General features: G+C 42.3%; 1 protein-coding gene across 2 annotated transcripts in view; it reads right to left on the bottom strand.

The window, feature by feature from the left end:
• Positions 1-24,487, bottom strand: part of mamdc2a (MAM domain containing 2a) — a 114,253-nt gene that overhangs the window by 67,903 nt on the left and 21,863 nt on the right. For both annotated transcript variants that reach the window (XM_072258105.1, XM_072258106.1), the window contains exons 3-5: positions 16,651-16,907; positions 9,336-9,420; positions 7,087-7,224 (exon numbers count right to left, since the gene is read on the bottom strand). In XM_072258105.1, coding sequence (XP_072114206.1) covers positions 7,087-7,224; positions 9,336-9,420; positions 16,651-16,907 — 480 coding nt within the window. The remainder of the gene's footprint in view (positions 1-7,086; positions 7,225-9,335; positions 9,421-16,650; positions 16,908-24,487) is intronic.

Here is a 24,487-nt window from a genome sequence, read left to right as displayed (position 1 = left end):
ACAACCTCCTCCAGGTGACCCAGCCAGGGCTGATCAGACCCCAGCTTGTGTCCAGATGGCTAGCTACTTATGACTCCATGGCTCCCCTCTTTTGAGCCACAGCCATCTTGAGGCCCTCTCTGCCGCATCAGTGGTACTGCGGATGGCTCTCCTCTTCCTCTCTCCCTCGATGCCCAAAATGCTGAAGGCTCTAACTAAGGAACGGGCTACGAATCCTCTACAACCAACCTCCACTGGGAGACACCTCGCTCTCCATCCAGCCTGCTGACAGTTGCCGACCAGTCCTGTGTACTTGGAGAGCTTCCTTTCAAAGGCCTCTTCCAAGCGATCTTCCCATGGGACTGTCAGCTCCAGCAGCACCACTTGCTTAGTAGACTCAGACACTAGGACAATGTCTGGTCACAGGGTCATGGCTGCGATATGGTTGGGGAACTTCAGCTGCCATTCGAGGTCCACCAACAGCTGCCAGAATGTAGACGATTTAGAGAAGCGATTTGATAGAGGTATACAAAATTATGAGTGGTATAGATAGGGTAAATGCAAGCAATCTTTTTCCACTGTGGTTGAATGGGACTACAACCAGAGATCATAATTTAAGAGTGAAAGATGAAAAGTTTAAGGCGAAAATGAGAGGAAACCTCATTTCAGAGGGTCGTGAGAGTGTGGAATGAGCTGCCAGCACATGTGGTATATGTGAGCTCAAGTTCTACATTTAAGAGAAGTTTGGATAGTTACTTGGTTAGTGGGAGTATGGAGGGCTATGGTCCAGATGCAGGTTGATGGGAGTAGGGTAGGTCTTAAACAGTGAACGGCAGGGCACTGAGGAGTTTCAGAGTGCAATAGATGGGCCTGTTTCTGTGCTGTACTTCTCTATGACTCTATGACACAAGCACTAAATGCGTAATAGAGTAACAGCCAGGCATTATAACTCACTTCTCAACATTAGCTTCATTGACCAGGGTGAAGTCAAATTCAGGAATTAAATCTGGCAATTGCAAATACATTGTTCATTCATCATCAGCAAACAAGGATGCATTTATCACTTGTAAGCTTATTGGGGTACTTCTAGTTTTCTATTATCCTTTTCAAGATTTGTCACAAATACTTTCGAACATATACTAAGGTAAATACAATAAATGAGTGCCTAGGAATCAAGTTCACCCTCTATAAAGATATAGTAATATCTGAGATGTTACAACTGTGAGAAGATTTGACTGAGAAAAGTTTTAAAATTGTGGGGTTAGTCACTAATAAATCCGACAGGGCATTCAGGACAAATATCTGTACTAAAGAGTGAAAACTCCTAACCGGGAGACAAATAGCAGAGATGCTTTCAGAGGAAAGCTGGATAAATAAATGCAGGGGAAAGGAATGGAAGGATATGTGATGGAGTGGAATGAAGAAGGATAAGAGGATGCATAAGAATCAGCAGATACCAGCTGGGCTGTATGACCTGGGCCAAGGTAAAGAATCATGCTTTCACATAAACAGAAATCCCGCTGTCCTTTGATGGTAAGGTTAACAGGAATCATTTCTTTGTAAAGGATCACTGGGAATGTAAGCTACTCCTACACATTCTCAATTTTAGAACTGGATGAATTAATGATATCATCCAATTTGTCTCTTTGTAGTATTAGCGAATGGGTGGAGATTTGCATCAGATCACCAGTGCACAACATGTTTCCACTTGCCTCCCAGATGGACGTGCAGAATTCAGTACAAATAATGGCCAATAATTTTGCATGCATTCAGCATCTGTGATCAGTTGTGACAATTCTTTACTCAAGAGAAGCTTGATGGTGTTAAAAGTAGGGAGAGGTTCAGAATGATTGGCATTCAGATGTTTCCACTTCTGCAGGAGATCAGAAGTAAAGGAAATAAATATGTTAGTTGCCAATAAATCCACTGAGATATTTAGTCAGTCCAACTGACCAGCTTTAAACCCCACAGGGACCTTCTCCCACCCCTCTTCATCTTGCCCTGACAATCAGCATATCCGTGCATTCCAGCACCAGGGCAGTTGCGGCCTTACAGCACCAGTGACATGTGCTCAGTCCTACCTGCTGATACTGGCTGTGTGGCGCCTGCATGTCCTCCCTGTAACCATGTCAGTTTCCTCCAGGCTCCTTCCACATACCAAAGATCTACAGGTTAGTAGGTTATTAGTCACTGCAAATAGCCCCCATTCTATAGGTGAGTGGTAAAATCCAAGGGGGGGGGTGTTGAGAAGAATAAAAAGTGGGTGTAGCATCAGGAGTGCTTGTTCACTCGGTATGCTGAGAGACCTGTTTCAAAGCTGTCTGACTCCCATCTCCTTTGTACCTTTATCCGGTTTCTTCTAATCCATATCACCCCTCAACCATTCTCAAAAGGAGTGAGTTCAATTTTGCCACCACACTCTAGATTAGGGGTTCCTGACATAGGTCCATGGCCCCTCAGTTAATGGTAGGGGTCCGTGGCATAAAAAAGATTAGAAACCCCTAGTCCAGATGAAGAAAATTTCCCCAAGTTCCCTACTAGACTTCTAGGTAGCCCCAAATTTTGACTAAAAGTCACACCTCTAAATCCATCCTATCACATTCTGTTGTCATCTCAACAATCTCTACCAATTCATCCTTCCAGATTTTTTTTTATTTTAGAGCAAAGTTTAAACCAAAACAAAACTCTTTCAAGCCCATTTACAGAGTAATATGGGGTTCAGTTTTAGATTATTGATTGATGATGTAACTTGAGTGGTTTCCATTTGGTGGTTCATCTGTATTAATAGTTGTATACCTGGGCAGGTGCTGTAGAAAGGCTGTGATCATGAAGTTGGTGTTTGGGTGGGAACAATCTAGTATGAGTGATGCATAAACACAAGTCTGGACCTGTAAACTAAATTGCAACTTTCTGTTCTGTAGATTTAATGTAACTCTGTGAGCAGAATAAAAATTCATCCTCATATCGCCTTGTAGAAAGCTATACCAGATGGGACAACTTCCTCCAGCCTTTAATAGTGTGATGCAGATGGGATCTCTGCCTCTTTATTAAGCTCTCCAGATCGGATTGCAATTGTGGATGAAAAATATCGTTTATTGATGCAGTAATTAGATGAAAAGAGGGTATGCTGAGAAGGCTCATGACGATGACACCCTAGTGCATGTGTTATGTGGAATATGTGATGCATAGAGGGCACAGAGTTTTATCAGCTGCTCCAGAATTTCCACAACCATAATATGCAGCACGATGAAAATCCCAAATTAATCCCAATATTAGTTACAAATTGTATCATGAACATTAGGAATAAATGCCCTTTAAGTACACACCTTGCAATTGATGCAATTACAAGTTCAGCCCAGTATAAACGATGCTAAAAGACGTTTGCGTTACGCTACCAAGTGTCTCACAGAAGCAGCTATTGAGCTGGAGACTGGAGAGGAAGGCAGGTGGGGACTGGCTGGAGCGGTGGTGAGTAGATGGGGCTCACAGCAAACAACATGCAGTCTATTTTTTTTTAAAAAAGGATCTTGGCCATAGCTGAAGCTACACCTACACCTTTTCATTAAAAAGATTATGCCAGTGGAGGTTAATAAAATACAAATGAGGTGTGCAAAATCAATCTGAGTCACTTACACAAATGTGGATGTGGAGTAATAACCATCAGCTCCACTCTGGCTAGAATAATTAGTGTCTGCATGTATGTTCGGTTGTGAAAGCCGGGACAGACAATTAAATCAGATGGAACAAGGCTCCCTCGTCAAGTGAGACTCATGCTATATTGGCCGTTACAGGCTGAGTTTACATTATAACAGCATAAACACACCCTTGGATCCCTGGCAGCTGTATTGGGGGTAGTGGGGGGAGGCAGTAATAAACCACAGCTCTCTCTCTGACAACTTGCAGAGCAAAGTCATATGTCATGAGTTACATTGTAAGTCAATAAGGTTTAATAGTCATGAAATAGTTCTTATCTTGCAGGCACCAGAAATGCGCATTCCATTCGAAACAAAGCAGGATGTGGTGGATCAGTCGCCAAAGAGTTGCTTTGACTGGACTATTTAAGAAGTTCACTACTTCTGTGAACAGTCTTGGGTGCAGTATTATTTCTATACTAACCGCTATCCAAGCTTCCATGAGCACGTGTCAGTGTTTTCCCTGTGTATGCAAATCTACCATTTGTTCCTTGACTCACTTCAGTGTTTGTTATGTGGGGGATTAAGCTGACTGGAGAGATTCTTTCTTGAGTTCAGAAGATCAGGTGATCTCTCTGAAATAAACTAAAATTCTTACAGGTTTGGAGGGGTAAAGAGAGTTACTGTTTGTCCTTCCTAGGATACTTGGAAGCTGGGATCACAGTCAGGAAAGAGATGAGAAGACATTTCTTCAGTAGATCTTGGAACCCTCCACCCTTAGCTTTGAAAGCTAAGTCAATAAGTATATTTCATTTTTAGATATTAAGGGGATCAATGGACGTGTGGTTAGTGCAGAAAACTGGTGCATGATCTTTTTGAAAGGAACGGACACGAGGGGCTAGATGGTTTACACTTGCTCCTATTTCCTCTGTTGCTCTCTTAGGTTATGACAGTTAAGTTTAGAATCTGTGCAAATTTGCATCTTGCTATTAATATCTTGCCATAAATCAAAACAAAAATAGTATAATCCGATGTTTGCCTTCTTTCTTTGCCTCTCTAAAGCTTTAAACAGCATGACTAAATCAAAGGATATAGTTATCCTCTAAGATATTAGCACTACTGATCACAGGGTAAAATATAGCAAAAAAGAGCAAACGTGCCTGCCATGGTATGCTACTATTTCAATGAACTCACAAGTTGTCCCATTTCCATGTTCTTTCCTTGTACTCTGTAAGCTTCCCTGTTTGTATACCTGGCCTGCTTTCATGGTCCTTTCAAGCAGAGCAGTCCTGTTTGCAGCAACTCAACGTGCATTAAAATTCTCATCTCATCCGCTGACAGGACATTTTCTTAAATCCGTTTTGCCTAGTTAAGCCAGAGGAAACGTTTACTCCCTACCTATCCCTTTAAGACACTGAACATGCTTCTGAAATGCCACTGGGCCTTAGACAGAGTGAATATGCAGTCTTTTTCCCCCACAGAAAGGGAATCAAAAACTAGAGGGCTTAATTTTACGGGGAGTAGGAAAGATTTAAAAGAGATCTGAGAGACAACTTCGCGCAGAAGGTAGAAGTTACTTGGAATAAGCTGATTGAGAAAGCGATTGGGTCAGTTACAATAACAATATTTCAAATAGATTTGGACAGGGAAATGGATAGGAAAGATTTCAGACAGAGCCAAACACGGACAAATGGCTCTAACTTTAGCCATCTTGGTGGGCATTGACAAGCTGGACCAAAGGAGCCATTTCCATGTTATAACTCTGTCCCAAAGAAAAATAAAACCATGGTTTCTCTCCCCATAAAATGTCATGAGGTTTTAAACTTATATAAAGCCCCGTATCACAAGTCCTATCAGTGACCATAAACCTGATTCTCAAAGAAGCCTCAGAATGTGACCTGCCCAACTCCTGGCAGGAGCTCACTCTGTCCAGCAGGGGTCTCAATACTGCACTTCACCGCCAGAAGAGAAGGGCATCAGCTCAGGGAGGCAGCTCCCATGGCAGCAACAACCAAAATACCTATCTTTGAAGGAGGAGGAGGAGGAGAAATGGTCTCCCCAAGTTAACTTAAATAGACTGGAAGTCCTGGCCAATGAAATAATGGTAGGAAGAAGATTGGGTGCATGGGGAGGGGGACAGAATGCCTGTCAGAACCCCCATAAGGAGAGACTGGCCAAAGGAGTCTACAGACATCTCCTCCATCTGTCAGAATCCCCACACAAGGGAGCGCCAGGAAAGCAGATATCAAAATCTCCAAACGTTGTAACAAGACAATTCACTTGCTAATATCACACCAGCAGATTAGCAATCCTCACTATATGCAGGCTGAATGGATGTCTCAGTTCTTTACAAGTTCAAAAGACAGAGTTTTGTTATAACTAGCCATTTAAGCTGTTAGAGCAATGATTACTTTATTCATGATTATGAGAGCAAGTATGTGGGGAATTCTTACCTGTGATCTGCCCCCTGCCTGATTACAGCTGTATTATGTTGATTATGAGCTGGAGATAGTTACTCCGTTGCATTGGGGGGGGGGTGATGTTATGCTTTCACAAGCTCCTTTATAGAAATGTCTCTCGATCAATGCCTCTTCATCTCATGCTAGGAGATGAAGTTGTGGGTATGGAGCAGAAATATCCCCTGAATACTCTTCTTTTGCTGGTCCTCTTGCTCCTGGTGTTCTTCAAGCTCTGCCTCATGTCCAGTAAGCTCAGACCACTTGTCCCCTTTCTTCCAGTCTGAGATTGTGCAACATGGAGCAGACTAAAAAGAAGGCTCTGCATCTGGTTGGTATGCACCACAGGGAAGATTGCACTGATTCAGTGAAGGGAATTTCACATTCAAGAGACCCAGAGCATTTTCCAATCCTGTCCAGGAACTTGCGCATACTCAATATGTCTGCATTCAGTTGCTATGATTGGAGGACCCTGCGAGGTAAAAATAGCCTTCCAATTATAGCAACTGAATGCAGACACAAGAGGTGGAAGGCATCATATGTGCTTCCCAGAAGTGCTGCACTCTCCATTGTAAAATTCTCCTCATTCACAACCATCAACACATCAAACGGATGGAATCCCTTTTCTGTTCACATGAAGCCCCAGGTTATTCAGGGATCCCTAATGGACAATCAATAGGTGCCAATGCTCTTGGGGAGCCAACAATGCTGGCAAATTTCAGTGCCATTCCAAATTACCACTTCCTCCTGACTGATATCGAAGTACATGGCACCATTTCTCTTCCCGTATAGTGCTCAGATGACCTCTCTGATTCAGTAGTGAGAAACAAATTTGGCGAAACAGTAGAGATCTCCTGACTGAAAGGATCCAATGCCGTGATGTTATGAATCAAGGCCAAATAGTGTCCTTCAGTGTTATAAGTTCCATTCTACGTTTGTATTTCATCAGCATGCTTCACTATTAAAATGGGTATTTCTTTATGAATTCACCTAGGATGTCTGGGTTAAGGGAAACATACCTTGCTCATTGTCCAACGTGTGATCAGTGGGCAGGTGCAATGGTGAATCTCGAACCGATCCTCCGCCAACTAGCCAGTTCAGATTTGGGTTCCATCTGTTGTTATAGCCACAGAGATGATTTTCTTCAAAGGTGCACTCTACAATGGTAAAAAAGAGATTGGATACTCTTATAAAGTTCAATGCTTAGAATAACAATCCAATCCACAATAACTGCTGGAACTCTAACTACAGTAAATCCTTCCAGGGTACATCACAGGAGTTGTTACTGGACGAAATTTTTTAGCACAGTAAATTGAACAACATTAGGTGAGGTGACCAAAAGCTCTTTGAAATCCTGCTTTAAGGAGGACAATAAAAGCGAGAACGAGAAGCTTCAGGAGAGCATAAACATCTGCATTCTGCAGATGCTGGAAATTTTGAACAACGCATACAAAATGCTGGAGGAACTCATTAAGTCAGGCAACATCTGTGGAGGGGAATAAACAGTTGATGTTTTGGGCCCAGACCCAAAACATTGTTCAGGAAGGGATTCCAGCTTTTCATTGTTCAGGAAGTGGCCCAGGCAAGAGAGATGGAAAACAGGGTTGCTGTGGAAGCTGGATTTGAAGGAATGCAAAGATCCTGAAGAGTTTTATGACTAGAACAATAAATTCGGGAATGCCCAGAATTTGGGAAGTACAGAAGATGTTGGAGTGAATTACATTGATAGGGAGAAGACCTTGAAGGATGAATTGTAATCTAGAGGGCTTGCTTATCCACTACCCAGCCCAGAACTGATAGACAAACTGTAGGTTACATGAGACAGGGCATGAGCAGTAAGGGGAGTGAGCTCAGATCAAGGGGGCCGGAAAAGAGAGGCTGTTGAGGAATGTTCTGAAATAGTCCTAAAGTGAACACTATGATTGGGAATTCCTGGGGAGTGGAGGCATGGGCACAGCTGGACAATATCATGGGGTGGGTAGGGTTTGGGCAGTACAGTGGCATGGGTAACAGATACAAGGCTTCATATCTCCAGCACCCCAGGTTCCATTCTGACCTTGAGCACTGTGTTTGTGTTGATTCCATATGCCCTCTGAGTGCATAGATTCCTTTTGGATACCTTAGCTTCCTCCCACATTCCAAAGATGTATGGGTCAGTAGGTTAATTGGCCACTGTAAATTCTCCCATGTGTAGGTGAGCGGTAGAATCCATGATGGAAATGTAAGGAGAATAGAAATTGCAATTAATGTAAGATACTGTGAATGGGAGCTCAATGGTCAATACAGTGAAACAAAGAGCCAGTTTCCAAAGCAACACACACATACACACACACACAAAGTGCTGGAGGAACTCAGCAGGTCAGGCTGCATCGATGGAAATTAACGATTTGGGCTGAGACCCTTCTTAGGGACTGACACAGAAGGGAAAAGATGCCAGAATAAAAGGGTGGGGGCAGGGGAAGGAGGCTAGGCTAGGTGATAGGGGAACCCAGGAGGGTGGGAAAGGTCAAGGGCTGGAGAAGCAGAAATCTGATAGAAGAGGAGAGTGGACCATAGGAGAAAAGGAAAGAGGGGGGAACCCGGGGGGGGGGGGGGGAGAGAGATAGGCAGGTGGCTTCATCTATCACCTTACAGCTAGCCTCTTTCACCTCCCCCCACCTTTTTATTCTAGTATCTTCCTCCTTCCTTCTCAGTCCTGAAGAAGGGTCTCAATCTGAAATGTCAACTGTTTATTCATTTCCATAGATGCTGCCTGACCTGATGAGTTCCTCCAGGATTTTGTGTGTGTTGCCTTGGATTTCCAGCATCTGTGGACTTTCTTGTTTTTTTTTGGCAAGATACAGCAATGGAAACAGGCTCAAAAAAAACACAATATACTATATTAATGACTGTAAGATTTCAAGAGGTGAAAATAGCAATCTTATTAATGACACTAAAGTACAAACTGTTTCTAACAATGGAGGGAAGAAAAAAGGGGAGAGAGGGGTGGTTGGGGAAGAGGGTTGGGGTGTGTGGGGGGGGAGAGGGATATATATATATATATATATATCAGTATCTGCGGAATGGGGCCTGTGCTGGAGACAGAAGACTATCTTTGGCTTATCCAGAGCTCTCTGTTAGACAGTGGAGAACCCAGGGGAGGTACTGCTGCAGTGAGGTGTGTGCAGTTCATGGACTTAAGATATTGGATGACCACATTCAACAATGACTCCACATATTCCACAGTTAACAATATTGTAGTGCCTGTACATAATAACCAGATACTCACCAATACAATACCCAGGAGTGATATTGATCTCAAAAACTGCAATACTGGCCTTTGGGTCTGGATTGACAATACCTTCAAGAATGATCTGTAAAGGTCGAATACAAAATTAAAAGGGAGAGATTGGAAATATTAACCTCTATTCTGTTCTGTTTCCACTGGAGTTAATTAAGGCCACTAACCTTATCAATATTGCAAGGCTGGGCCTTAGGGCAGGAAGATGATGGGGGCAGTGAAACTTTATTAGGTAAATACCATGGCTGAGGCTTTCATAGGCAGCACAGTGGTGTAGCTAATTAACCCACTGCCTCAGAGTGCAAGAGACCGAAGTTCGATCCTGACCTCAGGTGTTATCTGTGTGCACATTCTCCGTGACCATCTGAGTTTCCTTTGGGTGTTCCAGTTTTCTCCTATATCCTAAAGGCATGTGGGTTAATAGGTTAAATGGCTGTTCTTAGTCTATAGAGAGTGGTGAATCTGGGGGAAAATGATAGGAGGATGGGGTGAGCAAACAGTGAGTACGGTGTTAGATTTTCATTAATAGGTAATCAATGATTGGCATGGACCCATTGCACCAAAGGACCTGCTCTGTGCTGTATGTTCATACAACTCATTCTGTGGAGAGACTCACAGTAGCAGCTGGAGGTATCATTCAAAGGTGGAGAAACTGAAGAGAAGGTTTAGTAGAAGTGACTTCCAGTGGCATACAATTAAGGTGATTGATAAAAGAACACGAGAAAAATTGATTCTGCACAGTGACCTGGTGTGATCTGGACTGCATTGCCTGCGAGTGAGATGGAGGCAGACTAAGCAGCCCTGGGATATAGCTAGTAGAGATGCCACACCCTGACTTCGGGTGCATCTATGTTCAAAGTTCAAAATAAATTTATTATCAAAATACACGTATGTCACCATATACTACCTTGAGATTCATTTTCTTGCAGGCATTCACAGTAGAACAAAGACATACAATATAATCAATGAAGAGTTGCACACAAAGACTGACAAACAACCAATATGCAAAAGAAGACAATCTGTGCAAATATCAAACAGACAGACAGACAAACAATACTGAGAACATGAGCTTTAGCGTTCTTGAAAGTGAGCCTGTAGGTCGTGGAATCAATTCTGAGCTGAGGTGAATGAAGTTATCCACCCTGGTTGAAGAGCTTAATGATTGAAGGTTAATAACTGTGTGGAGTTTGCACATTCTCCCCATGACTTGGTGGGTTTCCTCTGGGTGTTCTGGTTTCCTTCTACATCTCAGTGAAGTGCAGTCTTACTTTCTCCCCGTTGCACTGCTTGGTGTTTAGGGCAGCAATGAAGGTCCTCCATCTCTGGTGGTGTTCAGGGCTTTCTTCATCATGTCAGAAGCTTCCTCTCAGTTTTCACTACTGTCAGTCATGCAAGTCCCAGCTGGAGACTCCGAAGTACCATCACACTCAGATGTATAAGGATTCTTCATTGCTGTTTCCATAACAATTTTTGTTTTACCAGTTAGGGTTGTTAGCCCTGAGCTGAACCCCCAAACCTGGAGGATCAGTAGACCATTCTTAATCTGGCCTCTGCCCTTTGACCTGTTTGGCATGGGTGACCCTACCAAGAGCCAAAGCACAAAACGCTGACTCCAGCCACATAGCTCTCTGGGTCATTGAGGCATGCAAGCCTCCAAATCCTATGACAAAGTTCTAGTTCTCTCGGAGGAGAGAAATGTAGACGGTTATGTTAATTGTAAATTGCCCCTATCGCAAGTGAATGCTAGAATCTGGGAGGGGGATATTGAAAGGAATGTGGGGAGAATAAAATGGAATTTTCATTTATACAGTTCAATCATTCAAGGGATATGGGCTGCACTGGCCCAGCCTGTTAGAACTGCCCATCCTAGGTGCCCTTAGAAGGCAGTGGTGAGCTGTCTTCTTGAATCACTGAGGTCCTGGAGGGGTGGGTCTACACACAATGCTGTCAAAGAGGGAGTTCCAGGATTACCATAAAATGAGTGTAACTGGGTGCTTGTTAGGCCAAAAGGCCAGGAATGGATGACTATTTCATTCAAAGATAGAGGATTCCAAGTGGGAGCATCAGTGTCAGTGGTTCTGCTGAGAGCTTGGTGAAGGGAAAAACCAACCGTTTCTCTCTCCAATGGCATTGCCTAATCTGCCATGTGTTTCTAGAATCTTCTGTTCATACTTCAATTTTCCTTTCTCTGTGTTTTTGTTTTTGCTTCTCTTTTATTGGAATGGTTCCAGTCATGTGGGGCCTCAGTTAAATAGTGTGAAGAAGACTAAGAAGAAACTTAATTGAAGTGCTCAAAACCATGAAGACTTTTGATAAAGTAATGAAGGAGAAAGCATTTTGGTTTTATATAGACAGTAGGATTTTTAATTGCAATTCATAGATGGAAGAAGCAGAGATGGGTAAGTTATTATATGTACTGAGTTGTGATTTGTCAAACACTGTCAAAAATGGTGTGTAATTAGATTAAATAGGAATATTCAAAGTGGATAGGACCATGGCAAGTAGATACATTTAAAGGCTATAGGGAAAGAAGGGGAAATGGGGAGCGTGCTTGAACTAGATAGCTGGCATATAGACCTATTACAGGCATGCTGGCTAGATATCCTCCTTACATAAAACAGCATTCAATGTTTCCATGTGATCTTGGATCTGGAGCAGGAAAAGCTCAAAATAGCCTACAACAGAGGGTCAGAGAAGCTCCAGCATTTTTAAATAACCACAGCAGAATATGCAACAGGGCGCCTGGCATAGAATTCACAGAGTGCATAAGTCATGTTCTTTGAATGCTGAATTATATTTTGCAACTAAAATATCAGCAATAAAAAGGAAACTATAGATGAAATTCAGAATAATACAAATGACCTATTTCTATTGTGTCGACTAATTTACCAGGTGGCCAGGTGGTTCCTAGTCAGACTATGGATTCCATATGGATTTGCGATGAGGCAAGAAGTAGTTAATATCATTTAAATTCTTTGTGGTGATTTTTTTTTTCTTTTCTGGATACGAAAGTAGCAGTTTAGTTCTATTTTGTGCAAAACTTACCATTAAAATGTTTCATTAAAGTGCCTCCAACTGGGAAGACCTGCCACAGAATGTACTTTTCCATATCACATGAATTGGCTCCAAGTTGCTGCTGAATTGGAAAGGTCTTGTTGGAAATCTTCAATAACTAACAATAACATTTTTTTAAATGCCTGCAAATCATAGATGATAGAAAGGACAGACAGGAGATGAGGCATAATCACAGCCAGTGGGATAAGTTACAGGGCAATAGAGGCGTGGTGCAGTTAAAACAGAAAGCAACAAATACTGGACTGAAAGTGTTGTATTTGAATAAATGCAGCATAAGAAATAAAATGGATGATCTTGAAATTCAGCTACAGATTGGCAAGTATGACATTGTGGCCATCTCTGAAACTTGGCTAAAGGATGGCTGCCATTGGGAGCTGAACGTCCAAGGATATATGGCGTATCAGAAAGACAGGTTAGTAGGCAGAGGGGGTGGTGTGGCCCTGTGTAAGAAATAATATTAAATCAATGGAAAGGGATGACATAGGATTAGAAGGTGTAGAGTCTCTATGGGTTGAGTTCAGAAATGGTAAAAGGACCCTAATGGCAGTTGTATACAGGCCTCCAAACAGCAATCGGGATGTGGATTACAAATTACAGCAGGAGAGAGGAAAGGTGTGTCAGAAGGGCAATATCATGATAATCATTGGGGATTTTAGCATGAAAGTGGATTCGGAAAACCAGGTCAGTACTGGACCTCAAGAGAGAGAATTTGTAGAATATCTAAGGGATGGCTTTTTAGAATAGCTTGTTGAGTCCATTAGGGATCGGCTGTGCTGGATTGGGTGTTATGCAATGATCCAGAGGTGATAAGAGAGCTTAAGGTTAAGGAACACTTAGGGAACAGTGATCACAATATGACAGCGTTCACTTTAAAATTTGAGAAGGAGAAACTAAATTCCAATGTGTTGGTATTTCAGTTGAATAACGGAACTTACAATGGCATGAGAAAGGAACTGGCCAAGGTTGACTGGAAAGGGACACTAGCAGGAAGAGCAGCAAAGCAGCAATGGCTGGAGTTTCTGCAAAAAATGAAGGAAGTGGAAGACAGATATATTCCAAATAAGAAGAAATTTTTGAATGGAAGAAGGACAATTCCGTGGCTGACAAGTGAAATCAGAGCCAAAGTAACAGCTAAAGAGAGGGCATACAAGGAAGCCAAAGCTAGTGGGAAGATAGAGGGTTGGGAGGCTTTTAAAAACTTGCAGAAGAAAACTAAGAAGGTCATTGGGAAGGAAAAGATGAATTATGAAAGGAAGCTGGCGACTAATATCAAAGAAGATACTAAAAGCTTTTTTAAGTATACAAAGGGTAAAAAAGTTGAGGGTAGATATAGGACGAATAGAAAATGATGCTGGAGATATTGTTTTGAGAGAGACACAGAGGCGAAGTTGTTGAAATCGATTGCTAGGGATGAGATTACAGAGTACCTGGAGGTACATGACAACTTAGGCCAAAGCCAGCATGGTTTCCTGAAAGGAAAATCCTGCCTGTCTAACCTACTGCAATTTTTTGAGGTAATTACAAGCAGGGTAGACAAAGTAGATCCAGTAGATGTGGTGCACTTGGATTTTCAGACGGCCTTTGACAAGGTGTCACACATGAGGCTGCTTAGCAAGATAAGAGTTCATGGAATTACAGGGAAGTTACTAACATGGGTGGAACATTGGCTGATCGGCAGAAAACAGAGCGTGGCACTCATGAGACCACACTTGGAGTATTGTGTGCAGTTTTGGCCTCCTTATTTTAGAAAGGATATACTGACATTGGAGAGGGTTCAGAGAAGATTCTCAAGTATGATCCAGGAATGAAAGGGTTACTGTATGAGGAACGTCTGGCAGCTCTTGGGCTGTATTCCCTGGAGTTCAGGAGAATGAGGGGGGATCTCACAGAAACATTCCGAATGTTAAAAGGCCTGAACAGATTAGATATGGAAAAGTTATTTCCCATGGTATGGGGAGTCTAGAACAAGAAGGCATGGCTTCAGGATTGAAGGACATCCATTTAGAACTGAGATGCGGAGAAACTACTTTAATCAGAGGATGGTAAATCTGTGAAATTTTTTGCCACGAGTCGGCTGTGGAGGCCAGGTCATTGGGTGTATTTAAGGCAGAGCTAGATGGGTTCTTGATTAGCCAGGGCATCAAAGGGTATGGGTAGAAGGCAAGGGAGTGGGGATGACTGGAAAAATTGGGTCAGCCCACGATTGAATGGCAGAGCAGACTTGATGGGCCAAATGGCCTACTTCTGCTCCTATATCTTTTGGTCTTATGGTCTTATGGTCAAATACCGCAGTTGATGTTACTCATCTTAGGCAGACTTATACCAAAACTCCCAGCTGTAGCTTTGTGCATCTCAGATCAAAGGTCTGTGGGTTTAAGTCCCAGTACAGGGACTGAAAAATGTAACAGTGTCACTGGTGCAATATTTCAGATAACTGGTTAGGCCAATGTCCTCTAAGCTCCCATATCACCATTTTGAAGAAGAGTAGAGGGACATGCTCTGCCCCAGTGTCTGAGGGCCAATACCAATCACCCAAATAACATACTAAAGACAAATGATATCATTGTTACCATGTCAATGTTTGTGGGAGCCTGCTGAGTGAAAAATTGGCTGCTATGTCATTGGAGTGACTGCACTCCATTGGCTGGACAGCAAGCTGGAACTCATGAAAAGGAAGTGAAAGGTGATACTGAAATTCCAAAATTCATTGGAATTATCGTACTCATCCTTTCTCTTCCAAAATGCTCCTTTCACAGTGGGTCAACTATTGCCGGCCACCCATCAAATTTCCACCACTTTCCAGCCTCTGGAAATCCCTTTCTCAAAGTTTCAGTCCCACTAACCGACAGTTAGATTGGCAGGTAATATGTTGCACCAGTGTTTAAGTTTGTTCCTGTTTATGATCTCAACAGTACATGCAAATACACAACACTTTTTACATAGCCAAAGTTTTCCAAAATGCTTTGCAGGAGTAATATTAAAGAGTAAATAGCAACACAACAGTAAATACTCTACAGGTCAGACGATACCCGTAAAATGGTTAATGTTTTGAATCTGCTATCCCTAATAAGAACTGGAAAAGGGAAAAAAAATAATTAATTGGGAGAAGGTGAGGGAGGGATGGTTGGAACAAAGGGAACATCTCTGATAGGATGAGACCAAGTGGATTAATGGGGCAGTTACTGGCAAATTGTGGGACACGTCCAGCAAGCTAAACTGCATGAATAGAATAAGGTAAACTGAGCTAACATGATGCCAGGGAGAAGTGGCCCTTCCTGAACTGACAGAAAGAAAGAGTGAGCTATGTAAAGGAGAATTCAATACTGTGTGTGGAAGGTGAGAATTTCTTCCTTGTACTTGCTTGGGGCCTCGTAAGTGTCAATTTGCAAAGGAACTTATCTGAATAGATGATTAGAATACTTGGCTAAAACGTTGGGTTTTAAGGTATGTTTAATGGAGGAACGGGAAACAGGGAGGCAAAGAGGTTAGACAGGGAGTCCCAGAACTTACAACGATGGCAGTCATGGCCACCAGGGGTGGATTGACAAATTTCAGGGATCCACAAGAGGCTGTAATCAGAGAATCCTGGAGAATTCAGAGGTCTGTAGAGCTGAAGGAGATTACACAGACAATGACAGAGCCTGTAAAATGAAGCTATCCCTCTTTCCTCAGTGCTACTGCTTTAACCCTTAATCTCACTCTTCTTCCCAGAGACTGTCAGACTAGCAAATAACTTTTATTCTAATTGCAATTGAAGTGCCTCCTAATCACATCAGCACCTTACTTCGTTTAGTACAGAACCTTTGTCCCAATCATCAAGTAAACAGTTTAAACTTTAAACATTCACCTTTCATCATGGGGTCACTACTGTAGTATTACACCTGTGCTATTGTCAAACCTTGCCTACATAGGCAAGGGCAACAGGTGCATTCCAGTCACACACCATCCCAACTTGGTCACTTATATGCAGCTTCTTCCTAATCTCTGAGGCAAACTCCTTGTGAAACACCATCAGCTCATGGATTTCAATCAGGACACTGAGGTAGAGCTTCGGACGAGGTGATGTTTGAGAAGAGTAAAAGCAGGGAGAATCCCCGGGATCCATTGGAATATCAGAGGTAACAAAATCATGAGTAATAGAAAGCAGATCAGATGAACTGAGATCCATGTGAAATTCATGAATATTTTTGTAATAAGGTGGTTAAGTGATTAGAAATGGTAGAATTACCTTAGATTTCTCTGCTATATTCCTCACGCCTATGCTGGCAATCTTCCAGCTGTCAGATGGCTCTTTGGCAGTCCAAAGCAGAAAATCAAAGCTGTTCCCTTCTGGTCGAAAGTACATATTAAGCCTTCCAGGATCTGAGCCTGTGATCTGATACACAAGCCTCACGCAGCTCTCTCCCAGAGCCTGGAGCTCAGGACTGGTAAGGGTACCCACTTTTTTAGTGTTGCCAAAGGAACCTTCAATATGGACATAGCGACCTGCAATACAAGGATCACAGTAATGACTAGCAAAGATCAAATCAGCAGCAGAGGGCAAAAACATTCATGCATTGGACGAGAATTTCTCTTCACTTTATGCCTTCTTCCCAAGGAAAGAGGAAAGGCACCACAGAGATCATGAGAGCTCCCACAATGGCATGGCAAGGGCCCAGTAGATGCTTAAAATTCTTTAAATAAACCATCTGCTCACTTGCTCATGTTCTGCAGTGCAATTCTCTTGTAATCAGTGTAAACAGTATCAATGTCAAAAAGTATCGTGAGATTTCCCCTGATCTAGTGCCTCGCATTAAAAAAAAATCAGCTTTTCTGTGACCACATACCAAATCAATCACAGTGGTGAGTTCCCACCAATTGACAGAGAAGCTCTAATAACCTTGATCCATTCCAGGACTATTTGGTGTGCTTTGAAAATCACTGATATATCTTTCTTTAGCTTGCTGGCACACTGACAACTGTACCCATTCTATCCAACAAATGTTTCTATATATTTCGCAAAGTCCATTTACAGTAATTTAAACCTGATCTGCTTATCGATGGTGGACAGACACAGCAATTTTAAAATGCTTACATTTTGGTAATATATCAGCTGTTCTGCTGACTATATAAGGTTATCATTATATATATCAAGGACGGACCCAGACAGTGAAGAAGTATGTTCTAAGTATTTGTACAACAGCCCAGGCTTACAATGGACGTAATGCACACCATTATGCAGACATTTGAACCCATGTACACTAATTCACTACTTTTTTAAAAAATTTCCTCTTTATTGCAATACTTATTTAATTTAACTATTAAATATATATATATTTATAGGCATGGATTATAGACCATGGATTTGCGCCTTGGAACGTTTCCAGTGCGCAGGCCTGGGCAAGGTTGTATGGAAGACCAGCAGTTGCCCATGCTGCAAGTCTCTCCTCTCCATGCCACCAATGTTATCCAAGGGAAGGCCATTAGGACCCACACAGCTTGGCACCGGTGTCGTTGCAGAGCAATGTGTGGTTAAGTGCCTTGCCACAAGGACACACACGCTGCCTCACCCAAGGCTCGAACTAGTGACCTTCAAATCACTAGACGAACGCCTTAACCACTTGGCCATGCGCCAACACACACACACATTTTATATATATATATATATATATATATATACACACACACACACATTTACTGTAATTCACAGTTTCCTTTTTCTATTATCATGCATTCCATTGTACTGCTGCCACAAAGTTAACAGATTTCACAAGATATGCCAGTGCTATTAAATTTGATTCTGAAAATGGACATACAAAATCAAAACCAGAGCTAATTCAGGATGTATTAGAATGCCAATGGGATTCAAAAGGGTGATCTCTGTACTCCCACTAATAACACAATTACCAACAAGCTATGCTGGCACTCCATCCGAGATCTTCAACATCTACTCATCCCACCGCTGCCGCATCTTCGCTTCAGTGAATACCCACTACAAAACACACCACAGCCAATTGCCTTGGGATCGTCAACAGAACATTGCAAGCCAGAGCAAGTTGCCATCTGAATGTAACAAGACACAAGGTGCACAGGGATACGACTAACTCCATTTAGATCTAGCTCTGTACAGAATCTCAATCATATTTATTATTACTGACGTACTGTATAATGTGAAATTTATTTTTTGCAGCAGTGCAATGCAAAGGCATAAAATTAATATAAATTACAAACAACTAAATAGTGCAAAATAAAAAGGAATAAGGAGATAGTGTTCATGAATTCATAGACTGTTCACAAATCTGACAGCTGTGGGGAAGAAGTTGTGCTTGAATCAATGAGTGTGGGGCTTCAGGTTCATATACCTCACCTCTGATGACAGCAATGAGAAGAGATCATGTCCCAGACACTGAGAGTCCTTAGTGATGGATGTAACTTTTTTGGGGCATCACCTCTTAAAAATGTCATCAATGATGGGGAGTGTTCTGCCCATGATACAGATCACTCTGCCTCCAACTATCTGCAGTATCTTCCATTCTTGTGCATTAAAGCCTCCATACATGTCTATGATGCAACCGATCAGAATGTTCTCCACATAAACGCACCTGCTGTGTTCCTCCAGCATTTTGTTTGTGTTACTCTGAATGACCGCAAGTGTAAACTTAATTTGCTAGTCTTTGATGACATACCAAGTCTCCTTAAAGTCCAAGCAACAAATTGCCACTGGCCGCCTACTGATTGCATCAGTGTTTTGGACCCAGGATAAATCCCCCAAGATGTTGATGCCTAGGAACTTAAAACTCCTTACTCTTCCCATCACTGACCACTCAATGAGGACTGCTGTGCGGGTGTGTTCTCCTGACTTCCCCTTCCTGAAGTCCAAAATTAATTCCTTTGTCTTTCTGACATTGAGCGTGAGGCTGATGTTGTGACACCACCCAGCCAGCTCTCCTATGTCACTCCTGCAGGCCTCCTCATCACCATCTGAGATCTTACCAACAACAGCAGATCTGTGAATTTATAAATGGCACTTCAGCTGTGCTTAGCCACAGTCGTGAGTATAGAGAGAGTAGAGCAGTGGGCTAAGCACATATTCCTGAAGGGTACCTGTGACGATTATCAGTGAGGCGATGTTATAAAGTTCAAAGTAAAATTTATTATCAGAGTACATACACATCACCACATACAATCCTGAGATTCCTTTTGTGTGGGCATATTGAGCAAATCTATAGAAGGGTAACTGTAAACAGGACCTGTAAACTTAAACATCAGGAACATCAAGTCCCCTACTTGACAGATTACAGATATCATTTATTCACCGGAGGGGCCGCGCGTGCTGCCGTCGCGCCGCCATCTTCTCCTCTTCTGATGTTATTACACCACTCAGCCAATTTTCCAATCTCCCTCCTGTATGCTGATTCATTACCACCTTTGACACAATGCACCACAGTATTACTTATTTGTACTGTCTCAGGTCTCCCTATAAAAAAGTCGAGGATCCAGTTACAGGGGGAGGTACAGTGGCCCAAGTTTTGAAGCTTGATGATTGATACTGTGGTGATGATGGTGTTGAATGCTGAGCTGTAATCAATAAACTGCAGTCAATGTTGCCAAAGTTTCAACATATTAAGTGTTTAGGATCATCTGGCCTGGTTATCGTGTTTTCTGATTTTGATCATCTACACTGTTGAAGAGGAATAAAAACATACTCTTACAAAAAGCTACTGAAGTTGGAAGGGATTTGAAAGTTTGAAAATCAAGATCAAGCCAACTTGTATTTATATTAAATAGAGACTTATAGAGACTTGCGGTTAGTATAACATTATTGGAACTCCAGCTGTAGGATCAGGTTTGATTCCCATCGCCATCTGTAAGGAGTTTGTGCCTTCTCTCCCTGACCACATGGGTTTCCTCTGGGTGCTCAAGTTTCGTTCACCATTCCAAAGATGTACAGTTGGTATTAATGAATTGTGTGGATTCTATGTAGGTGCTGGAAGAGTGGTGGTGCTTGAGTGTTGCACTGCACACTCATCACTCATTTGATTTGACACAAAAAGATGCTTTTATGACCATAAGACATTGGAGCAAAATTAGGCCATTCAGCCCATCAAGTCTGCTCTGTCATTCCATCAGGATTGATCCTGAATCCCACTCAACCCCATACAATTGCCTTCTCACCAATCAGGAAGCTATCAGCTTCTGCTTTAGATATACCCATGGACTTGGCCTCCACTGCAGTCTATGGCAGAGTATACTCCCCATCACCCTTTGTCATTGGAACCATTTGGGATCAACTATCAGTGAAGGGATTAAACAAAAATTGAATGATTGGTACCTGTGGTCTGTACACAACTGCTATTTGAAAGCAGGGAAAAGAAAGTGAGACAAAAAGAGTAAAGAGAAATAACAAAAGAAAAGATTGAAAATGACAAAGAAAGTGACAAAGAGAAACAAACAAAAGTAGGTTGACAAAGTAGCACTTTGCAATAAATTGCCACTTAGATATTCAGATATAGAAGGATATGGATCTAATACAAACAAATGAGATTATTGCATACAGGCAAACAATTGTCATGGACACAGAGGACCAAATGCCTGTTTAGTATAGTAGGACTCTATGAATTCAGCTCCCGCTTGAAGAAGGGTCTCTGGCTGTTTCTGATTAATCTTCGTGTAGTGTTTCATCCTCTTTACATTCTTGGGCAAATTTGACTTTAAGGACAAATGTCTCAAGGACAATGTGCAACGTTGCTATTTGGATGTCATTCCTATTGTCTACAACAACATGGCAGAGAGTCTATTTCTGATTTCTAATTAATGCAGTCTTCTCCACCAAGGACATTATAGTACAGTTGATAAGGTAGTGTTTGATGCATAGAACAGTACAGCACAGGAACTGGCACTTCAGCCCACGACGTCTGTGCTAAACACAAGCCAATTTGAACTCATCCCATCAGCCTGCACGTGGTTTATACATAATTGCTGTATCACCTACCTGTTCATCTCTCTATCCAAATGCTTCTTAAATGTTGCTGGCTGCTTCCACCACCTTCCAGGCACATATCAATCTTTGTAAAATAAAAAATTCCCTCTCAAATCTCCTCTAAATTGTCCCGCTATCTCTTTAAATGTATGCTTTCTAGTACATTTCTACACTGGAAAAAAAGATTCTCACCACCTGTGAGTCTATCAGGGTCATCTATTGTATCCGGTGCTCCCGATGCAGTCTCCATAGTATCCAAGACATCTTCAAGGAGCAACGGCTCAGAAAGGCAGCGTCCATTATTAGGGATTACCATCACCCAGGACGTGCCCCCTTCTCCTTGTTACCATCAGGAAGGAGGTATAGAAGCCTGAAGGCACACACTCAGCAGATCAGGAACAGCTTCTTCCCCTCTGCCATCCAATTTCTAAATGGACAATGAACCCATGAACGCAATCTCACTTTTTTATTATTTCTGTTTCTGCACCATTTTTAATTTACCGTAACTATATATATATATATATATATATACACACACACATACACACTTACTGTAGTCCATTTATTTATTTTTCTATTTTATCATGTATTGCATTGCACTGCTGCCACAAATTTCATAAATTTCACAACACGTGCCCGATTCTGATTCCTACACACCAGTAAGCCTCAATGCAGGTTGTGGGACCACTTCATCGAGTACCTTCACTCTGTCTGCCACAGGATCTCCCAGTGGCTACCCATTTTAATTTGGCCTCCCATTGCAATACCAACATGGCTGCCTATAGCCTCCACTAGTGCCAAGATGAGGCCAAATATGGGTTGAAACGGTGTAACCTTATATTCCAGCCTCCAACCTGATAGCATGAACATTGATTTCTCTAACTTCTAATAATTACTCCTCCTTCCCCCCCTTAATTGCTTATTCCCCATTTTGGATGCCTTCTTATCCCTTTCCTTCTTCTTTCTGACCCATTGCCACCCTCTGGTACTCCTCTTCCTTCCCTTTATTCCATGGTCCACTGTCCTCTCCTGTTAGATTCCTCTTCCACCTATCACCTCCCAACTTCTAACTTCATCCCCCCCTCCCCCACCCACCCACCTTCCCCCTTACCTGCTTCCACCTATCACCTGCCAATTTGTACTCATTTCCCTCACTCAAACTTCTAATTCTGGCTTCTGCCCCCTTCCTTTCCAGTCCTGATGAAAGTTCTCAGTCTGAAACAGTGATTATTTATTCCCCTCCATCGATGCTGCCTGACTTGCTGAGTTCCTCCTGCATTTTGTGTGTTTGAATCCAGTTTACCAGGTTTCTGTGGGTACCTTCTGGCTTAGCACATGAGGAACCTTGCTGAATCTTTTACTGAAGTCTATGTAGACAATATCCACTGCCCTACCTCCTTCAATCTTCATTACCTTCTCAAAAAACTGAATCAAGTTTATAAAACGTGACTTCCCCACGCTGACTATTCCTAAAAAGTCCACGATTTTCCAGATGTTAGTAAATCCTATCCCCAAGAATCTTCTCCAATTTCCCTACCATTGATATATGGCTCCCTGCCCTATAATTTCCTTGTCTGACCAATTGCCATTCTTAAACAAGAGAACAATATTGGCTATTCTCCAGGTTTGTGGTGAAGAGAATATAAAGATCTCTTTGTATCCTCTGTCAGTAAATATCTGCATCTGCGAGTTTAACCCCATTACATCAGCTGGGGAATACGTCTGGAATTTTAAGAGACATAGTACTAGTCACGATTATCACAACACTGCAAGACTGCCATAAAATCCCCCCAGGTTCACAAGCATCCTTTAGTGTATGGAATTTGACATCCTTACCCTAACTATGTGTGACTCCAAATGAACAGAAAAGTCATCTCCTCTGAAGAGGCTCCTGCAAACTGCATCAGTATACACTACAGGCAATAGCTGCTGGCAAAATCATCTTAAGTGAACAAACGGGGGGGGGGGGGGGGAGAAAGCTTGGAAACTTTGATGTCTGCTGAAAGGCACAGCATTGCCATCCAGTATCTCAGGGGATGACGAGTTTTGGCAGTGGGCTGTGTTGAATGGTTGCTCCCGAAAGGAAATGAATTGGAATTAATTTTATTCACTGGAGTCCCAGAGAGGCAAACCAGTGAGGCCATAGAGGGCAAATTGCAGGGACATTGTGATGGTGGTGATTGGCAAACATCCATTCCTGTTTTGTGGCTCAGTAATACTGTAATAATACTGTTACAGTAATAAAATTAAGAGGTGCAACAATCAAAATCATTTTTACAGATGCAAACTAAGTGAAGATTCATTCTCATCATAACAACAGCCTGAATTTATATATAGCAAGGTTGAAAAGCTTTTGGGCAGAACATAGAACAGTACAGTACAAGAACAGGCCTTTTTGGTCCACAATGTCTGTGCTGACTATGATGCTAATTAAGATGGCACATTTGCCTGCAAATGTCGCTTCCCTCCATTCCTTGCCTGCTCATGTGCCCGTTTAAAATACCTATAAGTATCGCTGTCATACCTGCTTCCAGTACCTGCCCTGCCAGAGCATTTCAGACACCTACCTGTAATGAGTTCTTCAGGCGTGTGCCAGAGAGTGTTGGGCTCCAAGGTTTTTAGAGCACCTGAATTGGTTAATCATTGTATGCTGAGAATCGTTGATCGTTTTAGAATCCCTTTTTCTCCAGCATCTCGTTCTTTGTCATGTGGTCGCCTGGTGCTTTCTATTTAAGCTTGTTAAGTTTATTTTGATAGGCTCGAGGATTCTGTGTTACTTGTATTATTTAAGTGGATGCCTGATTAGCACTGATCACAGGGCCCTAGTTTTGAGATTATTATAAGACCACAAGACCATAAGTTATAGGAGCAGAATTAGGTCATTAGGCCCATCGAGTCTGCTCCACCATTTCACCATGGCTGATCTATTATTCCTCTCAGCCTCAGTCTCCTGCTTTCTGTCCACATCACTTCATGTCTTGACCAGTCAAGAATCTATCAATTTCTGCCTTAAATATGTGTAAAGGCTTGGCCTCCACAGCATCCTGCGGCAATGAATTCCACAGATTCACCACTTTCTAGCTAAAGAAATTCCTCCTCATCTCCT

The sequence above is a fragment of the Mobula birostris genome, chromosome 5 (genome assembly GCF_030028105.1).
Source record: "Mobula birostris isolate sMobBir1 chromosome 5, sMobBir1.hap1, whole genome shotgun sequence".
NCBI lineage: Eukaryota > Metazoa > Chordata > Chondrichthyes > Myliobatiformes > Myliobatidae > Mobula > Mobula birostris.
This window is presented reverse-complemented; position numbering and strand designations above follow the sequence as displayed.